We start from the raw sequence: 23,416 nt of genomic DNA, 5'->3' as shown, positions 1-23,416 counted from the left end.
CTGCACCATATTGATAAAAGCTCCATTAAATTTTAAATGATATAACTCCTTCCAGACTTTGGAGGGGAGGAGAAGTTAAAAAAGTGGGGGTAGATTTTCCCCCTCCAATCAATTCGTCTTTTTTCACTTTTCATTTATAAAAATGCCTGGATTTTGAAGGAACAAAATATTGGGCTAATGAAATTTACAGCAGGAGTGAATGTAATCAATTATATTTAAAAGCTATTCCTTTCAACAAATATTTGCCTTTTATTATGGATTACAGTGTGAAATTTCAAGTATGCAAAAGGACAGGGGGATTGCTAGAGAGCTGTAACTGATCTTCAAAGTCATTTTGTCACAGAAACTATAAACCTGCCAACAAAATATTGAATATCTGACAAAGGAGACAAAAAATAGAATAAAATGGAAAAGAAAAAATTTGTCTGGCAAATACTCAAAAGGAATAAACTTTTAGTGCACCAAGAAGGAAAGGACAAATATACAACTGAATAAGGGTGTCAACTATTTTGTTAGGTATAGAACTTATTTATGAAGTAGAACAGGCTTTGTATTCAATCTTTCAGCTTTAAAAAAAATGAATAGACCAGTTACAAAGAATACAAGTCGGATACAAGACTTATTATCTATTTTATTTTCCACTATAATTATGAGAAAAGGTAGAGGTAATCACTTAACCTATTATGTAAATTATACACACAAATATGTTAAAATAACGTTACTAATGTTGCAAAGTCAGACACTCAAAATTTAGCAGATGACGGATTTAAGGTTGCCTGTACAACCTTCTATCATTGTTCAATGACTAGTGGTCCCGTGCCTTATTCACTGCACACTATTCAAATCCTGCTCTGAATACATAATCAGATGAACTTTTCTATGGTGCTCACCACTACAGTATCAGAGTGCTTCACAAACATTAATTAATTTATCTTCACTTGAACACTGTAAGGTGAAAGGGTATTATTCCCATTTTTACAGATGGGGTCCTGAGGCACAGAGAGATAAAGGTCAGAAGTGTCCACTAATTTGAGGTGACCAATTTGAGAAATCTAGGACCTGCTTTTTCCTAAGCACTTTGCATTATGTAACACTTTGTATGTTCAAAGCACAGCTCCCATTGAGTTCACTTGCAGCTGAGAGTGCTCAGCACTTCTTCAAATCAGAACCCAGGGTCTCCAGTCAAGTAATGCAGAAGATGAACATACAAGTAGTGACAACTTGTGAAAAATGGCTGATGTGACTTGCCCAGCATCACATATGAGCTCTGGGGCAGAGAAGGGGTAGAATCCAATTATCCATGGAAGCATTCAGTTGCCTTAACCATGAGGCCATCCTTTCTCCTGTAATCTTTTGCTTCCTACACCATAAGTTCAGCAACAAATAAGCAAGAGGTTCTACAGACAATAACCTCCTTCACTACAGAACCCTGATGCACTCCCAGAGCAGGTCTTGGGGTGGGGGGAGGGGACACGACATGTAACTGAAGACTGAATCATAATAATGCATATGCAGAAGAGAGCCGAATTACGGTTGCACAGGGAACCTTAAGTCTGGCATTGCCTAATTTGAGTGCTTGACTTTGCAACATTATTTTAACTTAGATTTGTGTGTGATTTGCTAGGTTTTTAAAAAAAACAAATAAAAAACAGAAGTTCTATCACGTGGTATCATATTGAAACCCACATAACTCACGAGCAGGGTTGGAACCTTTAGATCCACCACACAGACCTCTGCCACTTGAGCTAAGGGGATAACTGACAGTTGTAGTAGGTTATCATCCTCTGCATGGATCAGCACTAGCGGGAGAGGAGGTACACTTTCCAAGTGGGTTTCAGATATTTACCAACAGCAAAAGAATGATGAGACTCAGGAATCCTGGGGTCCTTTCCAGGCTCTGGAGGGGTGCAGTTTGTATCGAGTGGTCACGGACCTTTCTGGATATTTCCCACACGTAAACTTGGCCCTTTCTGCCTCCTCTCCAAGATGCTACTATCACAGTCCTCCCTTCCTCACCCCAGTCCTAATCGCCTTGCCCAGCCAATTCCAGTTCCCTCACTCCGGATTCCTCATCCAATCTGTCTCACCACCACCACCTTTGGCTCCTAGTCCCAGTCTGACTCCCCACCACTTCCCAGTTTCTTTATCCAGCCAATCCCAGTCTCCCCATTTCCTCTCAGCTCCTCATCTGATCTCAGTCCCAGTCCACTCCCTTGCATTTGCCTCACTGGCTCCCAATCTCCTTGACCAACCAGTGACAGTCTCACGCACCCCCAACTCCTAGTTACAGTTTCTCTGCCCTTCCCAGTCTCACCAGGATACTTGTCCCATTCTACTCCTTTCCTTCCTCTCAGTCTAGCTCTGGTTCTCTCTGCAGTCAAGTCAGGAGGGTTCCTCATCCATGATGCCTGGGTGCCAACAATGGGGTCATTGAAAGCACAGGAGAGAAAGACTCCCTGCTCTTAATTCCAGTGACCAGCCTCATTCCAGCCCAGAGCAGTCATTACAGGGAAAATCCAGATTAGCCCTGGGTTTGCAGCATGCTCAGTCACTCTGCAGGGATGGTGCATGCGTGGTATGGTCAGTGCTAGGAACTGTGAGGGGCTGAAGCATGTTAAATGAGGATAGACTCTGAAGATTTTTAGCAGCTAAAAATCTTCAAAGTCTCTACTGAGCATGTGCAAATTCAGAAAAAAATTCAAAGGCTTATAGCTTGGCCAAATTTGGGTGCATTTTCAGAGCCCTGATACAAAGGCCACACCTTTGCCAAATTTCAAGTTCCCACTCCAAAGCATGGAGCTTCTGGTAACCTTTTCCTTGAGAATTTTTTTAAAATGGCAAAACATTTTTCCTTAACCTCATTCTTGGAAACAGCGGAACTGTTTTGGCTGAAACTTTCAAAAAAAAAAACACAACAACAACAAAAATTCCAGCCTGAGGCAGATACTCAGCATGGAAAATTTCAGCCCAAATGGTTAATTTGGCAAAGTTATAGCAACTGAAAAGAGGGTCTTATTAAAATTGCTTAACATGTCCCACTGTAACGGACGATGCTGCCTGAGATGGCAATAACTATATTCATTTTAGGTGTATCAAACTGCTTGGCATTTACAAAGCAGTTAGAGAACAGAACATTTTAATGCTTTTCATTTTCCCCCTTCTTCCCCCGGGGGGGAACCCGAAACAAAAACGTTTTCCTCAATACCCAGAAAAGTTACTTTCCTGTTTCGGTGGTACTACAAGTCAGCATGTTCAAATCAAAGCCATAATCCTCTTATATGCACATCCTTAACTTTACTACTGTGAGCAATCCCATTATTTCAATAACTTTACTATTCTGAGTAAGCTTACGTGTTTGCAGGTTTGGAGCCCAATTTATTTCTGGTTCACTCATAAATAGCTACCACTATAGACCCATTTCAGGAAGTTTTCCCTGCAGACTGTGCAAAACAATTTGCAAGATGAAGGCCTGAAGCATGGCTGACTTTTACACACACACACACACACACACACACACACACACCACTTATAATCAAGGGGCCCTAGGGGTGCAGCAGCACCCCCTGCCTTTCCATCATATACAGGGTTTACAGTTTCATTCAATGGCTTTCAGTACCCCCACTATACAAACTGTTCCAATGCCACTGCTTAGAATATCTTTAAACTTAAGCAATAGCAACTAAGAAAGAATATTGTTTTCAGAGCATCAAAAGAATTATACATCTAGAAGGTGTTCAGAACTAATCCAATTAAATAAAATCAAACTATCATTTACTACATGAATTACTGCTAAATTCTCTCCAAAAGGCCAAAGCTGAGAAGAGATATCTGACAAAGTAAACTCCTGCAATGAATTTGCAAAACTTCATAAGCACCTTTAATTAAGCAGAACAATTCACTGAAAAGGTTAAACAGCCATGGTCATTATTATAAATTGAGTGTTTGTATACTGCATACATAGCCATTATTTAATACAGATCATTAAACTGAAGACAGAATTAAGACTTGCCAAACTGAAGCATACACATGTAACTTAGCATTGTTTCTCTGATATTCTATTAATGTAGTTTATTTTTTTAATTTCAAGGTGGGGGGGGGGGGGATTCCTTTAGAAAGTAAGCTACACACCTGCATGGAGTATTCCTTTTAGCTGTCAAAAAGAGTTGAACTGGTTTTCTTCAAACATTGCCCCCGTAAGTCCCAAAAAAGCAAACCCACATAAAACCACCATCACCCCAAATATCAAGAACATGCAGACCAAGTGGAAGACAGAATTAAAATATTCTGAAGAGCAACTGTGTAAGAATGGCACCGTCGTACCTGTTTCGCTAACAGTTTAAAGTGATTATTCTAGACCCACTTTCTGCTGTATTCTTACACAATCACATACTTTAGTAACTAAAAATCATATTTTTACTACTTTTCACTTGTCTGAGCACTTTGAAACCAATACTGCTCTGTGAAACTGAGCTAGATACTATTCTGGCTCGTACATCAACAGAATTATTACTTGAATCTGAAAGTCAAGTTAGCCTACTGTTGGGTGTGATATGAGAACCTTGGCCAAAGTTTTCAGAAGCATCTAGTATTTTTGGGTGCCCAACTTGAGCAGTCTCAAAGGAATCTGTTTTCAGAAAGTGCCAAGCACCTACCCTCTGAAAAAAATCAGGCCTCTTTCAGATGTTTCAAGTTGGTCACCCAAAAAGACTATGGCACCCAAATTTCACAAGTCACATTTGAAGATTCAGGCCATCTGAATAAATAACTGGTCTGGATTTTTCAGGGCTAGCATTTAAACAAAAAACATCCTTTTACTTGTAAACTGACAGATTTGATCTGGAAGTCATGGACACAACAAACAGAAGCTCATAATCACTTTTCTTTTGCCAAAGTCACCTTTCCAAGCAGAACTGCAATTAAGATTTCCTAAAGACTTTCACAAAAATTTTCACAATACAGAGTATCACTTACAGAGTCTTGCTAATCTAACAAAAAGGATTACAAAATAGACATGCCGAAAACAAGCTCACTAGTACAATCAGAATCGAGGCAAGATTTTGCACTGTCTGTTTAAAAGCAACAACAACAAAAATACTTCATCAAAAATGTTAAGACTATGCTGTGACTCAGAGCCAAACCTCTACAAATTTGTTCAGATAATACTCATCAAGAAAAATGCTGTGTCATTATAGAACTAGATAGCACAAGAAAAGAAACTGGGTATTTCAATAATAATTTAATCACCTCCACGAGAGACTTAAAAATGACTAAATGGGAGAGAATAGAGCTCAGAGATCATCTAAACCCACAAAAAAATTGAATAAATCCAAAAAGCCAAAAGGAGAAAGTCTGTCTAGGTTTCCAAGTCTTAAAATTCCAGTGAAAGACGCAGCAGGTCCCACAGCGAGTGTTAACTGTAGATGTTCTTTTGTATCTTCTTTAAAGAAGAAATACACTTCCCAGGTTAATTCAAAGTTGGGCAGGACATAAGCTTCTGCCTGCATTTCTTTTCCAACCAGTGCTGATTTTAACAAACCAAACTTCCTATGGTGAATTTGAGTAGACGTATAGAGACATAGGCGCATACGGATTTACTATCACCTTAAACACACTCTGGGACAAATTCTGCTCAGCTTCACAAATGTAAATCTGGAGTAATTCCAAGGAATTCTGTTGACTTCATACAGATTTACACTAGTGTTTAACTGGGAACATAATTTTGTCCCCAGTTGTTATTAATGCGGTCCCTAAAAGTATGACGGGCACTTTACAGACCATATAAACAAAGTCCCTGCCTCAGTTTATTATCTAAAGGCCCAATCCTACATACCCCTAGATCCCATTAAATTTGTTTTAGTCAGCTGGGACTAGTCACATGAGTAAGCACTACTCATGGAAGTGAGCATTTCCAAGATCGGAACCTAATTTTGGACATAACGCAGTGGAAGTAACGAGCACAGGGAGGGATGGGGCAAGGAAAGCTGAATGTTGCATACATAAATAACATGGTTATTCAGCGTACAGACATTTGGCAGTTCCATTAAAGTTGGTGTGTGCGTGTTGATAGTAAATGAATATTACATTGGACTATGTAGAAGATGTAGGGTTAGGTCTCATTTTACTAGGAACTCTCCCCCAGGCTTCAGAGATAGGAAAAAAGAAACCTGTTCAATTATTTCCAGATATTGCTCCTACAAACCACCCCATAAGAGCCAGAAGCAGGTATGTTATCCACCTGATGCATCTGTAGTGGAAACTGAGGCCCTGATCCTTTGTGCACTTATGCACCTGTAACCTGACTGAAGTGAACAGTCACATTCAATTCAACAGGAATACTCAAGGGAATAAAGTTAACATACACTTCAGCATTTGCAGGATTGAGGCCTTAATCTCCAGAAGTAACTCCCACTTGCTACAACCATCTTAAAACCCAATTTAAGATTTTCAGCTTTGATGTTAATTTTCCGCAGTCTCTAATTTTATTCTTACAATACTTTTTGTAACACTGGATCAGACATTATACTGTCACACAGTACAATTATCGCCAAAAGGTTCCAAGCTACGCTCAATGCTGGCACAAACAGACCCAGCTTCACTAAAGTTGCACCCACTTATGCCAGCGGTGAATTTGGCTCCCAAGGAACATCTTAAATGTGTCTAACCTAACAATTAAACCTCTGCTCCTTTTGTCTGTTTGGCCATTAAAACAGCAATCAGAGGAGTCTGAAAGGATGGAGGTACCCCGCTCAGGAATTCCCAGAAGCAGATATAAAAGGGTGCAGGGGAGACTATAGAGTCCCCATAGGAGAAGTCTAGGAGTAGATGTCTCCCTGAGTGAGCTTATATTAAGCCATGAAAAATGTTCTAATTTGTTATGCTGCTACCTCTATTTGGGAGCTGTATTAACAAATAAAGAGAAAAATTAACCCACGTTCCCTTAGGAAAAGAAAAGAGGAAAAAACAATTTAAGCTTCTAATAAAGATCCTAATCACATAACAAGAAATGTCAGGGGAGACTGGAAAGTCAATTTGCTCTATCATAAACTAGCTACCTTATACGAAGTCTACTAGCCAGTAGGTAGAAAAAAAAATTACAAACGTCTACACTGAATTATGCAGCAGGTAGCATTAAGAACCCAAACTTTGAGTCTGTCCACTTGTGGAGTGCTCTTCTGGGATTTGCATCCTACTCTCAGAATGGTCACTCATACTGGCTGGAATGGTAGAAGTAGCAGATCCACAACTTCATGGAGTTGGCCTAGTTTTTGTGGGCTTGCAGACCTCCCCACCCCTTCTCTCCAGGAGTCATGGGATCACAGGTAGCTGGAGCAGCAGGTCTGCTGCAGAAGAAACCTGGGATTTGTGGGCTTGTCTCTCCAGGAGTCCAAAGGGCCCCACTGTTGGCTGAAGCAGCAAATCCAACAGCATCAGGAAGGAAGCCCTGGTTTTAAAGGCCATCTCCCCTCCCCTCTCTGAACAGGAGAAATACATGAAATAGCAGTGGGGCTAGGCGGCTGGACCAGTGGCTCCAATTAACATTTTTTCCCCCTCCTTTTAAATGCAAGAGTTTTATGTCTGATTGTTGAAGGCCATATGGCATGTTTTATAGCCAACAGTAACTTTCTTTACCTGATCCCATTTGTGGTAACAACCTTAACATTCTTTTAATGAAGTTTTTGGTGGATGCATTACCTTTCCTTTTTTTATGTAAGTAAATCAGTAGGATATGTTTAACCTGCCCACTAAAATTCAGTGTGAGCAATGAAACCCAAGGAAGCAGAGCAAAAGATCATTCATCGTCTCAAATGAAGCGAGGTGGATTAAAACTCCATTGGCAAACACCCCCCTGCCTCTGCACACTCCAAAAACACATTTGAAACCGTCGGAGCAATCAAAAATTGTCATGCATGCACAGAGGCTTTTTATTGCAATTCCTGAGTCACAATTTTTAAAAGAAAGGCAAAACCATCAGTGCACCTTAGAAACCAATGCCCTGTAAACTCTAATGGACCATTCCTTCCTTCAATTAGACACACTTTTTTCCCCCAAAAGCATCATTTTAGCCAAACATTTAATTTTTTTTGCACATTTATTACTGAAGACCACCCTTTCTGCTTTTTTATTTTTTTTAAAAGGCATTCCTTACTCTTGGACTGAGTACTTCTATGTCAACTTTCATTTTGCAGCAAGTTTTTACTGCCCATTTATCATCCTCCCATCCTCATGACAAGATTTATAGTGGAAAAGGATAATAAAACCTTACTGTAATGCCACAACCACACACCGTTTCTTACTTAGTTACAGATTCTATAATATTGGCCAAGCAACAACTAAGGGAAATAATTTTTTAATATAGCCACACACGTTCTCATAACAGACTCAGACTTTACGGACAGAAGGGGCCATCATGATCATCTAGTCTGACCTGCACAGGCCACAGAACCTCACCCACTCCTGAAATAGATCCATAACCTAAGTTCCCTCTAAGCTGCGCAGCCACACAGCAGGCTATCAAGGGCCACGCAGGCAGGGAGAGGCACCTCTCCCCCAGCCCCAGGCCACTGCAGTGAGGCGGGGAGGGGGGGGGAAGTCCTCTCTCCCTATCGCAGCTCTGGGGCAGCCTGCACCCCAAGCCCCTCATCCCTGGCTCCACACCAGAACCCACACACACCCTGCCAGAGCCCTCACCACCCAACCCTCTGCCCAAGCCCTGAGCCCCCTCCCACACTGCAAACCCCTTGGCCCCACCCCCACCACACATCACCTCAATACTGGAGCACATGACAAAATTTATTCCACACATCGATATAAAAAAAAATTAGAGGGAACATTGTCTATAACCTCTGGCTGAGTTATTGAAGTCCTCAAAGTATGGTTTAAAGACTTCATGTTACAGAGAATCCACCAAGTACACTAGTTTAAACTGTGCCCCATGCTGCAGAGGAAGGCCAAAAAAAAAAAACCCAGGGCCTCTAACAATCTAACATGGGGGGAAATTCCTTTCCGACCCAAAATATGGTGATCAATTAGACTGTGAGCATATGAGCAAGATCTACCAGGCAGATACCTGGGAAAGAATTCTCTGTAGTAACTCAGAGCCCTCCCCATCCAGCAATTGAGTATTTTTGCTACTGGCAGTCACCAATAGGCCACATACCTTCATAGGCAGTCCCATCATACCATCCCTCCATAAACTTATCAAGCTGTCTTGAAGCCATTTAGGTTTTTTGCCCCCACTGCTCCCCTTGGAAGGCTGTTCCAGAACTTCACTCCTCTGATGGTTAGAAACCTTCATCTAATTTTGAGCCTAAACTGGTTGATGCCAGTTGTTCTTGTGTGCACGCTGATGCTTCACTTAAATAACTCCTCTCCCTCCCTGGTATTTATCCTTCTAATGTATTTAGAGAGAGCAATCATATCTCCCCTCAGCCTTCTTTTGTTTAGGCTAAACAAGCCAAGCTCTAAGAGTCTCCTCTCATAAAGTAGGTTTTCCATTCCTCGGATCATCCTAGTGGCCCTTCTCAGCACCTATTCCAGCTTGAATTCATCTTTCTTAAAGACAGGAGACCAGAATTTCACACAGTATTCCAGATGAAGTCTCACAAGTGCTTTGTATAATGGTACTAACACTTCCCTGTCTCTACTGGAAATACCCCAGTTAAAGTTTGACATTTATCCACTAATAAAAGTTGTGACAGAAGACTAACTTACACCCTTATCTCGGTGTGCCTATATGTCACACACAAGCCCCAATCCTGCAACCAATTGCACATAGGCACAACTCCACAGAGACCCACTGACTTCCAAGGAACCATGTACAGGTATATGCCCATACATAATCAATTGCAGGATCAGGACTATGGTACGTAAACCCTCTTATGAAAGCACCTGATAAAGGGCCACGCATAATGTAATGATTTTGAGCAGGAAAGCTAAAGGGCACTAGACTAACCTTAACTCAGAATGTCATTCATTCAGAACCACAACAGCATATTAACACAGACTGTGTGACTGATTACCCCTTTTGTTTCCCTCCTCAGCCCCCTATGATTGGGTCAGTGGTGTCTCATCATTGTCAGGGCTGTCAGCTGGGCTTCCAACTTGGTGACAAAATGTTATGAGATATAATTTGAAACTACTAAAATGTCAACCACTCAGAAACAAGATTAACAACACAGAAGTGATCATAAAAATGCAATATTAAACTACTCGATATTCAGAGAGAGAAAAGGCCACATTTATGCCACAACAAGGTGCGGAGTTTACAGTTACAATGCAAGCCAATAAATTCAAAGATCAGATTCCCACGCTGATCTTAATTTTACCCTCTTGCATGTATGCTTTACGGTAGGGCAGTAGTTCTCAACCAGGGGTGTGTGGCCCCCTTGAGGGCCTTGAGCAGGTTTCAGGGGGGCCTCCAAGCAGGGCCAGCATTGGACTCGCTGGGGCCCAGGGCAGAAAGCCAAACCCCCACCGCATGGGGCTGAAGCCCAGGTCCCTGAGCCCCGCCACCTGGGGCTGAGGCTGAAGCCTGAGTAATGTGGCTTCATGGAGGCCCCTGTGGCATGGGGCCCCAGGCAGTTGCCCTGCTTGCTACACCCTAACACCAGCCCTGGCTTTTATATGCAGAAAACCAGCTATTGTGGCACAGGTGGGCCGTGAAATTTTTATAGCATGTTGTGAGGATCTCAGAAACAAAAACGTTGAGAACCCCTGCAGTAGGGCACAGTGTCAAACTGGAATGTGCTGGCCTGTTCTGAAAGAGAGAGAGGCCTCACTGCCCTAGGTAGTTTTGAACAAGAGTAAGTAGTTGGTAAAGTTGCTAATCTCTTTAGCCTCATCTAGATTAGGATGTGGTTGCCATAAATTTAACATATGTTAAAGGCCTTGTCTACACTAAACTATTAACACGTTAGCCAACACCTTCCAAATCCTAATGCAGACAGGGCTTGGTGACCTTCTCCACTGTTTTTTTGGGTGAATTACCATCATGAGAAAGTAATACGTGCACCTACTCTTTCTTCCAACAGCTGCACCATTTCTTCAGTGCCTGTAACTAGTGCGCTCCTGAAAATACATATAGTCAAAGCAGTGAGTGGAGCATCAATCACAGGAGCTAAAGAAGTAATGACTTAGTCCACAGTTCTGCCCACAACCAACCAGGTAGTGTTGTACCCCCTCCATTTTAATAGTCACAATGAGGCCCATGACACAAATGTGAATGTGACAAGGGCAGCCGCAATCTATGCTCCTCTGGCAGCTCTAACTTCACGAGGACACCTGGGACTCCCTGCTTCGTAACCACTCACCATAACAAAATCCGAGAACCTTTACAGTTGGAGTTTTTACACTGTTGTACAGCAGTTACACAGGGGATCTTTCAGTGGTTTGGTTTCAGCTACCTCAGGAGACCACATCTCTTTCCATGCCCTGCCACGGCAGCTGAGGTCAGCTGATAATGTATCACTAACAGTCCCTAGATTCATCTAGCTAAGGAGTTGCTTTCAGTAGAGGCTCTGCAATTCTGTATTTCACTTCCCTGCACTGCAGTGATTGAGCTTTTAAAACACAATGCAAAGCTCACCTGTTTACTCTGACCTTTACTGGAAGCGTGCAGTGATGTATAGTTATAATGTAATCTATTATTTAGGGGGAAAGTGCATTTAGCTAAAGATTTGTCATACTGATTATACAGGACACAGTTCTGACACACTTACTTCACATTATCAATGGCATTTACTCACTTGAGTAAGTGCTCCTCAGTAGCAATAAGCATTGCTGAATCAAGCCCATGTTGCATTTGTGCACAACCTCATAGACAACAGATAGGTTTTTTTTTTTTAATTACTATGCATGCATGATTTATTATTTTCAGCAAAAGTGCCTATGTGTAGCTAAAATTACAGAAAAAGGATACTAAATATAAAAGTTACAACATTCCATTTGTTTATGTTTTTACTGGAGAAGCACAACGTAAAAAAAATGCAGTGTCTGAAGTTTACAAGCAATAATCACTGCACCACAGATGCATGTTTCACAGACTCCCTTTTCCCCTTGAAAGTTTGCCAGCCAAGTACTAACCGGGCCTGGCCGGGCCTGGTTAGACTTAACCAGGAAACAGATATATTCAGATGGACACCGTTCTGCTTCTTAAAACAAAAACAAAACATTAAACCATCCAAATCCTGCCCTTTTAACATACTCAGTTCACATGTACATCTGCTATATAATTACTTGAGTTTGTTAGACTTCTAGCTTTAAAGTTTTATAATCCATTAGAAAAGCGGTGAGTTGAAAAATTGAGGAGGGTTGTTATCGCAGTAAAAAGCTTTCACCAGTGTTCACTCAAGTAGCAGGTCAACCTCTTTATAGATGCATGCTATAAACTTGCCTGAAAATTATGAAAGATCCCCACAACCAAACCAACCATCTCCTAAACCAACAACAGTCACTGGCAAGAATGATTCCTCAAATATGTGCATCTGAAAAAACATTAAGGGGTAATGAATGATTGAGTTAATCATGTTCTGAGCATGATTTCAATTGTTCATAATATTGCCATTTCCAAACCAAAGTTCTTCCAACAAATCAGCACACATATTCCTCATTCAGGGCTGCACACATGCCCAACTTTTAGAACACCACTTCTTTCTTTTTTGTTTTTTAAATTACCCAGGTGCACATAAAAAAGCAGCTGATGAAAGTTTTAATTGGTGGAAAGTGCTTTTTCCTATTTTCCCAATTTAGACAACAACCAAAGAAATGTTATTAAATATCGTGCTAAGCATGGAAAGTTCCCCCCCCCCCCCAAAAGTACCTTTTCATAAAAAGACGTGACTGAAAATAAGGTTACATAGTCTGAGTGCTATAACATGAACCAACATTCTTGCTGAGAAATAGCTTCACAATAGCATACATACAGAGCAGCCAAGTCTGTTGTGCTATTACTCCTGATATGTCAAAACCCATAAGAGCAAAAGAACAGTAACTCCACAAAACAGCTACATATCCAGTTGGATTTTACAGCTGGTAGGAGCTTCCAGTTTCAAGCACAAATGCTAACCTACGACATGGCTTCTTATTGCCAAACCACCTGGACTGTAAAACAATTTGTGTGCTTAACAGCAAATGAACAGATTCATTGCTGGCTTTCAGGCCTTTCTGTGCAAGGGTAAACGGAAGTCCCTTTGCACACAGCAGCACTCCTCAGAGACTAAATTTAACTGAGAATCCTCCAGAAGTAAAAACACACCCATATTTAACAGGAGACAAGCTATTGCAATCTGAAAGCCTGCAGTACAGTAAGGGACAAACACACGCAAGATGCAGCTGCTTCCCACCAAATTATTGCAACCATACTGGAAGTAAATACCTGGGCTCATACCCACCAAATGCTGTCCAAGAGACGAGATGCTCAGCTGCTTTGTGTGTAACAGTCTTCACAGCCCCTTTGCCTTGGAATGGGACCTTCAGGCCGCACGATGTGCAGTGATATCACACACAGCAGTTGTAGCAGCAATCCCCCATCACACACACACACACCTCCTTCCTCGGGGGTGGGACGTGGGAGCTTCACCCCTGCGCCTGCTCCTCTCCCCCAGCTTGGGCAAGCGGCTTCACACCCACACCCCGAATGCTTTTGGCGGAGTGAGAAAATCCCCCCGCACAACAGCAGCCGGACAAAAGCCTCTCCCCGTGGTGGGAGCCCCACGCACCAGGGCCCCCGGGGGGAAGGTTTCCCAGGACAGGGGCTAGTTGCGCTCGATGTTCCCCATGGCAACACGGCCCCCTCCTCCCCAGGGCCCGCCTGCAGCAGCACTTACAGCGTGTGCCCGCAGACATTCACCATCAGCTTCAGGGAAGGGTTCCGGTACTTGGTGGTCTTGCACCGCGGGCAGCCCTGGTCATCCATGGTCGCCTCCACCCCCTCCTGCCAGGCACCAGCTCCTTCCCACCCCTCCCTCCTCAAAGCACTGTCACTCCAAACAGGGCCCGGCCGGGGCTTTAACTCCGCAGAGCAACCGTTCCGCTCAGAGGAGGCGTGTTGCAGCAGCAGAGAAGCGGCTAACCTCATGTGCTTTGTGAAAGGGGGGGGACAAAAAGGCAGTCAGTTGTGCGTCGTGTTTGTGCCACACACAACATCTCTCCCAGTCCCTTCTCGTGAGAAAAGGGAACAGATGTTAAAAAAAAAAAGTACAAGATTTTGTCATGCATGTGCATTTTAATCCGAATGCAACTAAATATCACAGAATGAAAATAAATATCCCAGTAGGAGAGTAGAGACAGACATACTGTACAACAATATCTATAAAAAGCCTGATGCAGCCTTATAAAGTCCAGGGTTTTTCAGTCTTATCCTGTAAAAATATTCAACTGATTGTTATACTCAACACTTAGCATTTTAGGAAAGAATTTCAGGTGCTATACAGCATGTCCTCAAAAGCACCCAGATTTGCTAGTTGTATGAAGTGTAGAGAGGTGGGGAAATCGATAGATCAAACCATTGAAACGGAGGAAAGGGCTATTTTTAACATTTTGCATTTGATGACTCTTTTCTGTTTTCTTTGGTACTTATCATAAATAATAAACCACACTCCATTATGACTTTATTTTAAGCGTGGGGCTCTAGTGATTCAAATAACTTGCTTTTTATGCTCTCAACAGATAATAGAATCAATGAATAATAGTACAAAATTTTAAAAGAGAATAGAAAAGAATGTACACTGTGCAGATAACGTTTTTTCTTGCTCATGCACTGAACCTAGTCGCTTTTATAATCAGATGTTCGGATCAGCTTCTGCTGCTCATCATCAGGGATTACTCGTCTTGCTTTGATATTTTATTTGCCTTGCTGTATCATGTCCATCTTGCTTTACTTGCCAACTCTGGGTGATTTAAGGTTAGGAGTATAGTTTCATTTCTTTCATGTTTTGTGTATTTATGCCACGCTATTTATAGTATATGCTTTAACATTTGAAAAATAAGACGCTACATAACATCTTCATTTAAGTGTTTGCAACAGATTCTTCTTGATCTTTCACAATCCCATTTGATCTTGGAATTTTTGTTTTGGGTTTTGTTTTTTTTTTACTGTTTAATCTTCTTGAGGAGCTGCTGTGTTTTAAAGGGGGTTGGAGGAATAAATAAATAAATAAATAAAATGATCCCATCTCCACATGCATATGCTGTAATTCTGCAGTGGCAACATGTTCTCTGGTTTATATTTCTAGTGTGGCCAACTCATTTTAAAATGTGACTTCCTCCCCTGTTTAATAATCATTGTGTTGAGCTTTCCTTTGCGCTGCTAATAATGAACTTTCCTGCTTTATAGTGCTGAAACGTCCTTTAAGTAACCTGACTAACAAACACAAGAGGAAAGAAGAAACAAAACCCCATCAACCCTTTCTAACTTCAGGTATAGGTGTTTCAAGCGGGGGGGGGGGGGAATAAGGGAGTTTGATTGACGGTTTCTATAGAAACCGCGGATCCTCCGCCCCCAAAATGTGAAATGGCCAATGAGTGGGCTCGGCTGGGCCCGCAGGCTGCTTGTGCCATGTAGTATGCAGCGAGCGGAGGAGTCACGTTGGGGGGAGCCGCGGAGAGGAGCGATCCGTTTACACTACTTTGCTATAGCAGCTATCTTAATGGTTACTGCGTGGCCGGGAGGAAACCTGATCGGCTAGATCCAGCCGAAAGCAGGAGGAGTGGACTTTGCGGAGAGAGAGAAAGGGGGGGAAACATGTCTTCTGCCTCCCCCACAGACAAGCTCCCGAGCGCGGTGGAGATCAAGCAAGAGAATGTGATGGAAATCCGCTCCGAAGCAGGCACGGTGCCCCAGGAAAGGGCAGCCCTCAACCCTGCACCGCCGCCCCCGCCGGCTGCTGCCCCTTTCCCCATGGAGCAAGCAGGCTCCGCGGCTGGGGAGGAGGGAGCTGCGGATCAGCTCCTGCTCCACACTGAACTTCTGGCCAGGAATCACCATGCTGCCGCCTCCTCCTCCTCTCCCTCCTCCTCCCAGACCCCCCTGGCTTTCTCCCCGGATCATGTAGCCTGTGTCTGCGAGGCGCTGCAGCAAGGTGGGAACCTGGACCGCCTGGCCAGGTTCCTGTGGTCTTTGCCCCAGAGCGATCTGCTACGTGGCAACGAGAGCCTGATGAAAGCCCGGGCGCTGGTGGCTTTCCACCAGGGCATCTACCCGGAGCTCTACAGCATCCTGGAGGGCCACAGCTTCGACTCCTCCAACCACCCGCTGCTGCAGGAGCTGTGGTACAAGGCTCGCTACTCCGAGGCGGAGCGAGCCCGGGGCAGACCCCTGGGGGCGGTGGACAAGTACCGGCTGCGGAGGAAGTTCCCCCTGCCCAGGACCATCTGGGACGGCGAGGAGACGGTGTATTGCTTCAAGGAGAGGTCCCGCAACGCGCTGAAGGAGCTCTACAAGCAGAACCGGTACCCGTCGCCGGCCGAGAAGCGGAACCTGGCCAAGATCACCGGGCTCTCCCTCACCCAGGTCAGCAACTGGTTCAAGAACCGGCGGCAGCGGGACCGCAACCCCTCCGAGACCCAGTCCAAAAGGTGAGCGCCAACTTTCCTCGCTCGCCCGCCCGCCCGCTCCGGGCTCTTTCTTCCCGTGCAAACATGGCGCTTACCTTCAGCAGCCTGCTCCTGCACGCACCCCCACCCGGCCGGCCCTCGGACTGGGCACCGGACCGGAGCTCAGGTCTCCTCCTCCTCCCCCAACTTTCACTTTCTCCCCGGAGCCACACAGTCCCTGCACTGCCCCCACCCCAGGCCGTGTGTGTGTGTGGGAAGCGGGCGATCGCAGGGAAGTTTCCACCCAACCAACTCGGTGCAGGTCTGCGTCCCCCCCCCTTTCCCCCAACTCACATGCAACGTGTGATCGCGGCTGAGAAGTTGCTAAGTGCCCCCCCCTCCCCAACACACCCCCTCTCAAAATCGCAGCTCTCTCCTACGCATACACACACCCCGCACGGGCAGACACTGCGCCCGGCTGGGCTGTGCAATGCTTGCGGGAGTGGGGCAGCTTTTTATTTGACAGAGTTAATCATTTGCCGAGTTTTTTAAGTCGTGGGGGCGGGGGCGTCTTGTGGCCGCTGCTCTGTTTTGAAATCTGATTCTGAGCGGGTTCGGATCGGGTTTCACTGCGATCCTAGCTGGGAGCACGGGCGCTTGGCTCCCACCGGGCCTGATCCAAAGCCGGGTGAAGTCAATGGGAAGATTCCCACGGGCCTCCTTCGAGTGGGGGTCTCCTGGTGCTGGCTGGGGCTTAGTCGATAGAATATTGGAGGTGGGGGGGCTCTGCGCCCCGCAGTCAGCTGGTTTTTCCCACGTTCTTCACCCTTTACCTGTGACCCTGCAATTTTGACGCAACAACAGGCTCCCCCAGCTCTATGCCTGTGCCCAGTAAGGCCTGCCCTGGCTCTGGGGCATGGAACCCAGGCACGGCCCTGGCTCCATACACGTTGCTGCTTTGTGGGCTAATGGGACATAGGGGCTGGGAGTGGGGCCGCTAGGGGGAATCCACCGCCTTGAGCCGGCCAGGTGGAGGTGACCTCCCTGCATACAAGCCACATTCCAGCCCCCTTCCTTCCTTTCCGAAGGCCGTGGGCAGAAAAAGGCCTCAAGGCATTTCTCAACCAAGGGCGCGACTGTGCTGATCCAAGCCTCTTCCCCCCCCCCCCCCCTTTTTTTTTTCGGGACACATCAAAGGGACAAACGGCTGTGGAGAGAGAGCAACCAACAACAAAAACTAGGAAAGAAAAATGCACTCCAGAGCAGACAAGTCAGCAAAAGCCAAGCCCTGGGTGGCTCAGAAACAGAGGGAACCTGTGTACTGGGGTGTTGGAGGACAAGGGGGGATTTAGATGGCACACAGCACATTTAACACCCCATCTCCCCAACCCCTAAGGCTTATGGGGAGGTTGTTGAGATCTTCCGTTGGCGAAAACTCCTGTGTGTGTTCTATGGAGGTTTTGATCACCAAATCCTTAATTGGCCCCCTGCACAAAGGAGAGAGGAAAGAGGTACCCTTCTTTTTCATTTCCAAGCACCTGGAGGAGGAGTTCGGCTGGAGCCCTCTTTGGATCTGCCTCCACAAGTCACTCTCTCTCAAACTGTTAGATAGGTTCGGTCTCAACTAATAGATCAAAGCAGTGCTGCTTTTAAAGGCTGGTGGCAGTCTGGGTAATCCCATTCTTCAGAGATAAAAATTAACCAAATACCAGGATGTGTGATCATACTATATGCAACCACAATAGAGTCCCCCTCCCGCCCCCTGGGAAGTCTGGAATCTTTTCTTTGTCTCTTTTGTAAATTAAGGTACCAGTGGGTCACTTTCCCCTTTTGGGAAAGGAGAAATTGGAACAGAATGAAGTTTTCATGATGGATCTAGACATTCAAGAAATGCAACCGGGTGTGAGGTATTTGGGGGTGGTCCCGGTCTCCCCTTTAGAATATCAGTGAGTCCAGTGAGCTTGGCTTTATTTAACAGGAGACAGTAGATACTTTCAGGGTTTAACAGTGCTCACTGGGACCCTGGTTTACCTCTTACAGCTGCCACAAGGCATAGTATAACTTACCAAATGGCTGCTCCTCGGCTTGCTGGATTTCACACATGCACACATCATTCCATAGGGCAATTTAGCAGGCAAAGAGATGGCCCTGAGGCAGTTCCCTTTGATTATTTTGGGTAGATGACCACAGATAGAGAATATACTTACTGGTCTACAATCCAGTCTGTAAAGTTTCACACTACTCATGATTGGCTTTACTTTTATTTATTTTTTTAAACCTTTACTGTCTCTTAGATGGACTTAAGGCTTGCTTTAAAAACCAAATGCAAAAAATAAACATCACTGGATATTGGTCTATGGCCTGTGATAGCCATAGTGACCCCTTCTCGACTTAAAACCTATGAATAATGTCATTGTAATGGAATATCATATTTCCATCTTTCCCCATAGTGAGTCAGATGGCAACCCTAGCACAGAAGATGAATCCAGTAAGGGGCAGGAGGATTTATCTCCACATCCACTCCCCAACTCGTCCGATGGAGCTACCAATCTAAGCCTTCCCAATCATATGGAGCCAGTGTACATGCAGCAGCTTGGAAACACTAAAATATCTTTAAGTTCTTCTGGCGTTTTGCTGAATGGAAACCTAGTGCCTGCCAGTACTTCTTCTGTCTTTCTTAATGGGAGCTCTTTTCTTCAAGGACCCAATGGAGTAATCCTCAATGGTCTCAACATGGGGACTTCACAGACAGTAACTTTAAATCCACCCAAAACAACTTCAAGTGCTGTGAGCAATGGAGTGTCAATCACTGACATATTGGTGTCTTCTTCTGAAGATGTCAAGGACTTCAAAATCCTCCAGGCTTCTGTGTCTAACTCTGCAGCAGCACCAACACCATACAATCCCAGTAATGTACCTGTCTCATTTCCAGGGTTAATACCAAGCAGTGAGGTGAAAAGGGAAAGCATACAAACTGTTGCTTCTCAAGATGGAGGGTCTGTAGTTACTTTTACTGCTCCTGTCCAAATAAACCAGTATGGCATTGTCCAGATCCCTAATTCAGGAACAAATGGCCAGTTGCTTAATGGAAGCATCGGGTTTTCTCCTCTGCAGCTGCCTCCTGTTTCTGTGGCAGCTTCACAAGGTAAAAGTTTTGTTTGCTAAAGTAAAGACTTTTTTGAGGAAAAAAAATGGAATACATTTCATCTTTAATAGTGTGTAATATTTGTGCAGTGGTGTATGGTTACAGCGTCCTGGCAGCTGCAATGTGCAGTACATGAAATCATACATTACAACATCTCCCTGTAACAATCAGTTTCCTCGATTCGCAAAGATCAAGTTATGTGGGGTCTGGACTTTTTTTTTCTAATGCAGCACAAAGGAAGGTCTGGTATTTTACTGTCTTTTTTAAAATACCATTCTAGGAATCCTTCCGTATTAATCTTCACAATTCCAGAAATGTGTTAAATCGATAAGTAAAAAAAGAAAAGATTATTGATTAATACTGTCTTAAAATGAGAACTAGCCCAGCAGCTAGTGAGAAAGTATGTACTGTTTTTTAACCAAATCATTTTGTAAAAGTAAGTTCAAGCCACTACATATACAGGCACAACAAGACTGATCAGTTGTGCTTGTAATCTGTCCATCCTATAATTAAGAACAACTAATCTAAAGAGAAATCATAGAAATATGTGATTCCTTGTAGATATCAAATGTTAGGATGTTTTGGGTAAAGGTAACCCTTAGCCCTAGGGAAATGTATGTTACCGTGGATTAGCATACCAACTATATGAACTCCTCCCAAAAGATTATTTTAGAGGTTGCCTTAACATTTATTAGGGGTTGATTTTTCTGGATAGTAAGGGAAAAAATCTGTGCAAAGCAAATTTGGTTCTGGATCATTATTTTGATGTGGGTGAATTATAAAGTAAAGGCAAAGCTGAACTATCCTATAATTTATTAATCTTCAGCATTTTGCTGTTAGGAAAATGTTTAAACCAAATATGAATTTCTGTGTATTAGCAAGGACCATGAATAATATAACAATCAAATTGTACTGCGTTTTAGCTTGTTTGAGGTGCATGTGGTAAGGAGTTAATTATTTTTCCAGTAAAGAGGAATTTAACGAAGGGTGGACACTCAGTGGAAATTATAAATCAGCACAGAATATATTATTCTGAACTATGCAACTCACTGTCATTGGAAGTTATTGGACAAATAGCTTAGTGAGATAAAAAAGATTAGATATTTTATTTGAATAACATCTGAAATTACAAGGGCTGTTAATGTACATGCTCCAAGGCATAGGCTGACAGCCAGCAAAAGGTGAGGAAGAAATTTCTCTCCCTGAAATAGTGTTGGACAGCCTTAAGAAGTGGTGTAAACCTTTATCTGAAGCAGTCAGCATTTTCCCACATTAGCGAGAGGACACCTGACTAGGCAGAGTGTGATCAATCCCTAGTGGGGATTCCAGGGTAGAGAAAAATCAGAAACCTCCACGTTTACTGTTTAGCTGTTTTTAAATTGTGAGACTAGTGGGTAACTGGTTTTGTATTCATAGTGAAATACATTCCGTGCTGTCTTAAGCAAGCTGCTATAATTTATTTATATCTTATTCCTACATAACTTTCAGTTTTCTTCCTTCATTTTTCTAGTGTATTCATTAGGTAGAAATAATTATGGTAACCAAAAAAATTCTCTAGGAGCATCTTGAAAATATTGGCTAATGAAAACTAAGGAAAAGGTAAACAGTCCCCATTTTAAACACTCCCTAAGTGAGCTATGCACTGTACATGTTATAAAACAAGTATCTCCAAAACCAATTACAGCCCCTTACAAGTATCATTCTAATAGCTTCCTGAAAGAGGTGGAGAATTATAGATGTCAAAAGGTGGAAACAGCTCTGAGAGCCAATTTATCTTGTACATAGAGACACGTTATAATAATGACTTTTACTGGGCTCGCTGTATAACCAACTTTGGGTCCAATTCTGCACATTTAATAGCTCCTAACTCTCACAAGTAGTCCCATGGATTTTAATGGGAGAATCCAGCTTGAGTAATGTACTATCCAACATGAGTAAAAGTGGCAGGACTGCACTCTTAGAAATGTGTTCAAAGGATTAGTGTTGATAGACAAAATAAGACACTTTTGAATACTAAATTGGCATATAGAAAGCCTGGTGAAAGGTATTATTTTGAACATGTCTCTGCAGGGTTACACTCCTAGCTTTTAGCTAAGTAGTCACTTATTTCATGAGATTTTTTTTTTATAATTTTCCATGTGTAATTTTAGTCTGTCATTGAACTGTCTTTACTTACAAGCTTTTTATGTTTCTGTTCTTTGATGGAAATCTAGTGGTAGCTACTAAGGAAGGCCAAATCGTGTTCATTTTAATCACACGGGTATGGACTATTTGGCTACTCAATGAGAGCTTGAAAGGTGTTAACGTACCAGAAACTTTTTTCTCAGTTCAGAAGTAATTTGTATAGTCAAGGGCTTTCATTCATTCATTCCTAACGTTCTCTAAAATACTCCAAATAATATTGCTTCTATGTTGCCGTAGTTCTAGCTTAAAATTCCTAAAACTGAGGCGACCAAAGCATGTACTAGAATAACTTGCTTCATTACACAGCTTCCCATCAACTATAATCTATACTTTCTGTTTTTTCCTAGGTAACATTTCAATAAATCCAAGTACATCAGATGGGGGGACTTTTACAAGTGATTCTTCAACAGCGCAGCAAGGAAAGGTTTTCTTTAGCCCTCTTGCTCCTAGTGCAGTAGTGTATACAGTTCCCAATTCAGGTCAGGCAATAGGATCTGTTAAACAAGAAGGATTGGAAAGAAGCCTTGTGTTTTCTCAGTTAATGCCCATCAGTCAGAATACACAACTAAATGTAAACGTATCTTCTGAAAATGTAGCTGGTGGAGGCCTCCAGTCCATGGCTTCCTCCTTAGTAAATGTAACTCCCTCACATAATTTTTCCCTAGCTCCACCTTCTCTTTTAAATGCTACAGAACTGAACTCTGGTATCTCAGAGAGTCAGTCTATGTCAGCATCTGTAACAAATACATCTACTGTGATATCAATCAGCAACACTAACTATGCAACTCTTCAGAACTGTTCCCTCATTACCAGTCAAGATCTCATGTCAATTTCTACAGCACAGCCTGCACTCCGGGAAATAGTTTCAACAACTGGAGACCATGTCAGTCATCCATCTGCACAAGTTCATCCGGATTTTGTCAGAGAGCACAGGTTAGTTCTGCAGTCAGCACCCGATGTCAAGGAGAATTTCTTATCCAATTCTGAGAGTAAGTCAACCAGCAACTTAATGATGCTGGACACAAAATCTAAATATGTTATGAGTAATATGGTCAACACGGTCTGTGAAGAACTGGAAACGGACAAAAAAGAGCTTGCCAAACTCCAGACAGTTCAGATGGATGAAGATATGCAAGATTTTTAACTTTTTCTTGCTTTTGGTTTCAGTAGATAAGTCTCCTCATGAGGCCCTAAAAAGCACCATGTTTTTTCTCATTTAAAGAAAATACTAATACAGTTCAAAACAGAAGAACATTTGAATAATCTGCATTAAAGTACATGGGAATCTACAATAATGGAATTAGGTTGCCACATTTTGTTTGCATGCGATATGCTCTTTTAACCAGACTAAGGGAGGCAGGTTAGAGGAAATACGAGCTAAACAACCAAGCAGATGTGCGTTGCTCTGGTTTACTAATATAACCCTAATAGTTTAACTAGAATCTTCATGCCACAACATAATTTCATAAATAAGTATACACTCCTAATATTAACTAGGAAAATGAAATATCTTTATAAAAAGATAGAAACAATGCAGTCTTTGTTGTTTACTTCTAG

General features: G+C 43.0%; 2 protein-coding genes across 2 annotated transcripts in view; one reads left to right on the top strand and one right to left on the bottom strand.

Annotated features, from left to right (window-relative positions):
* MNAT1 (MNAT1 component of CDK activating kinase) overlaps nucleotides 1-13,961 on the bottom strand; it is a 188,241-nt gene extending 174,280 nt beyond the window's left edge. Inside the window, exon 1 of the mRNA XM_065402612.1 lies at nucleotides 13,824-13,961. Coding sequence (XP_065258684.1) covers nucleotides 13,824-13,912 — 89 coding nt within the window. The 5' untranslated portion in view covers nucleotides 13,913-13,961. The remainder of the gene's footprint in view (nucleotides 1-13,823) is intronic.
* Nucleotides 13,962-15,617: 1,656 nt separating this feature from the next.
* Nucleotides 15,618-23,003, top strand: LOC135877222 (homeobox protein SIX4-like). The gene is made up of 3 exons (XM_065402611.1): nucleotides 15,618-16,572; nucleotides 18,981-19,675; nucleotides 22,207-23,003. Exons 1-3 carry the CDS (start codon nucleotides 15,740-15,742, stop codon nucleotides 23,001-23,003), a joined length of 2,325 nt encoding a protein of 774 aa, XP_065258683.1. The 5' UTR covers nucleotides 15,618-15,739.
* The last annotated feature ends 413 nt before the right edge of the window (nucleotides 23,004-23,416 follow it).

Source organism: Emys orbicularis, chromosome 4 (assembly GCF_028017835.1).
Source record: "Emys orbicularis isolate rEmyOrb1 chromosome 4, rEmyOrb1.hap1, whole genome shotgun sequence".
Lineage (NCBI taxonomy): Eukaryota > Metazoa > Chordata > Testudines > Emydidae > Emys > Emys orbicularis.
This window is presented reverse-complemented; position numbering and strand designations above follow the sequence as displayed.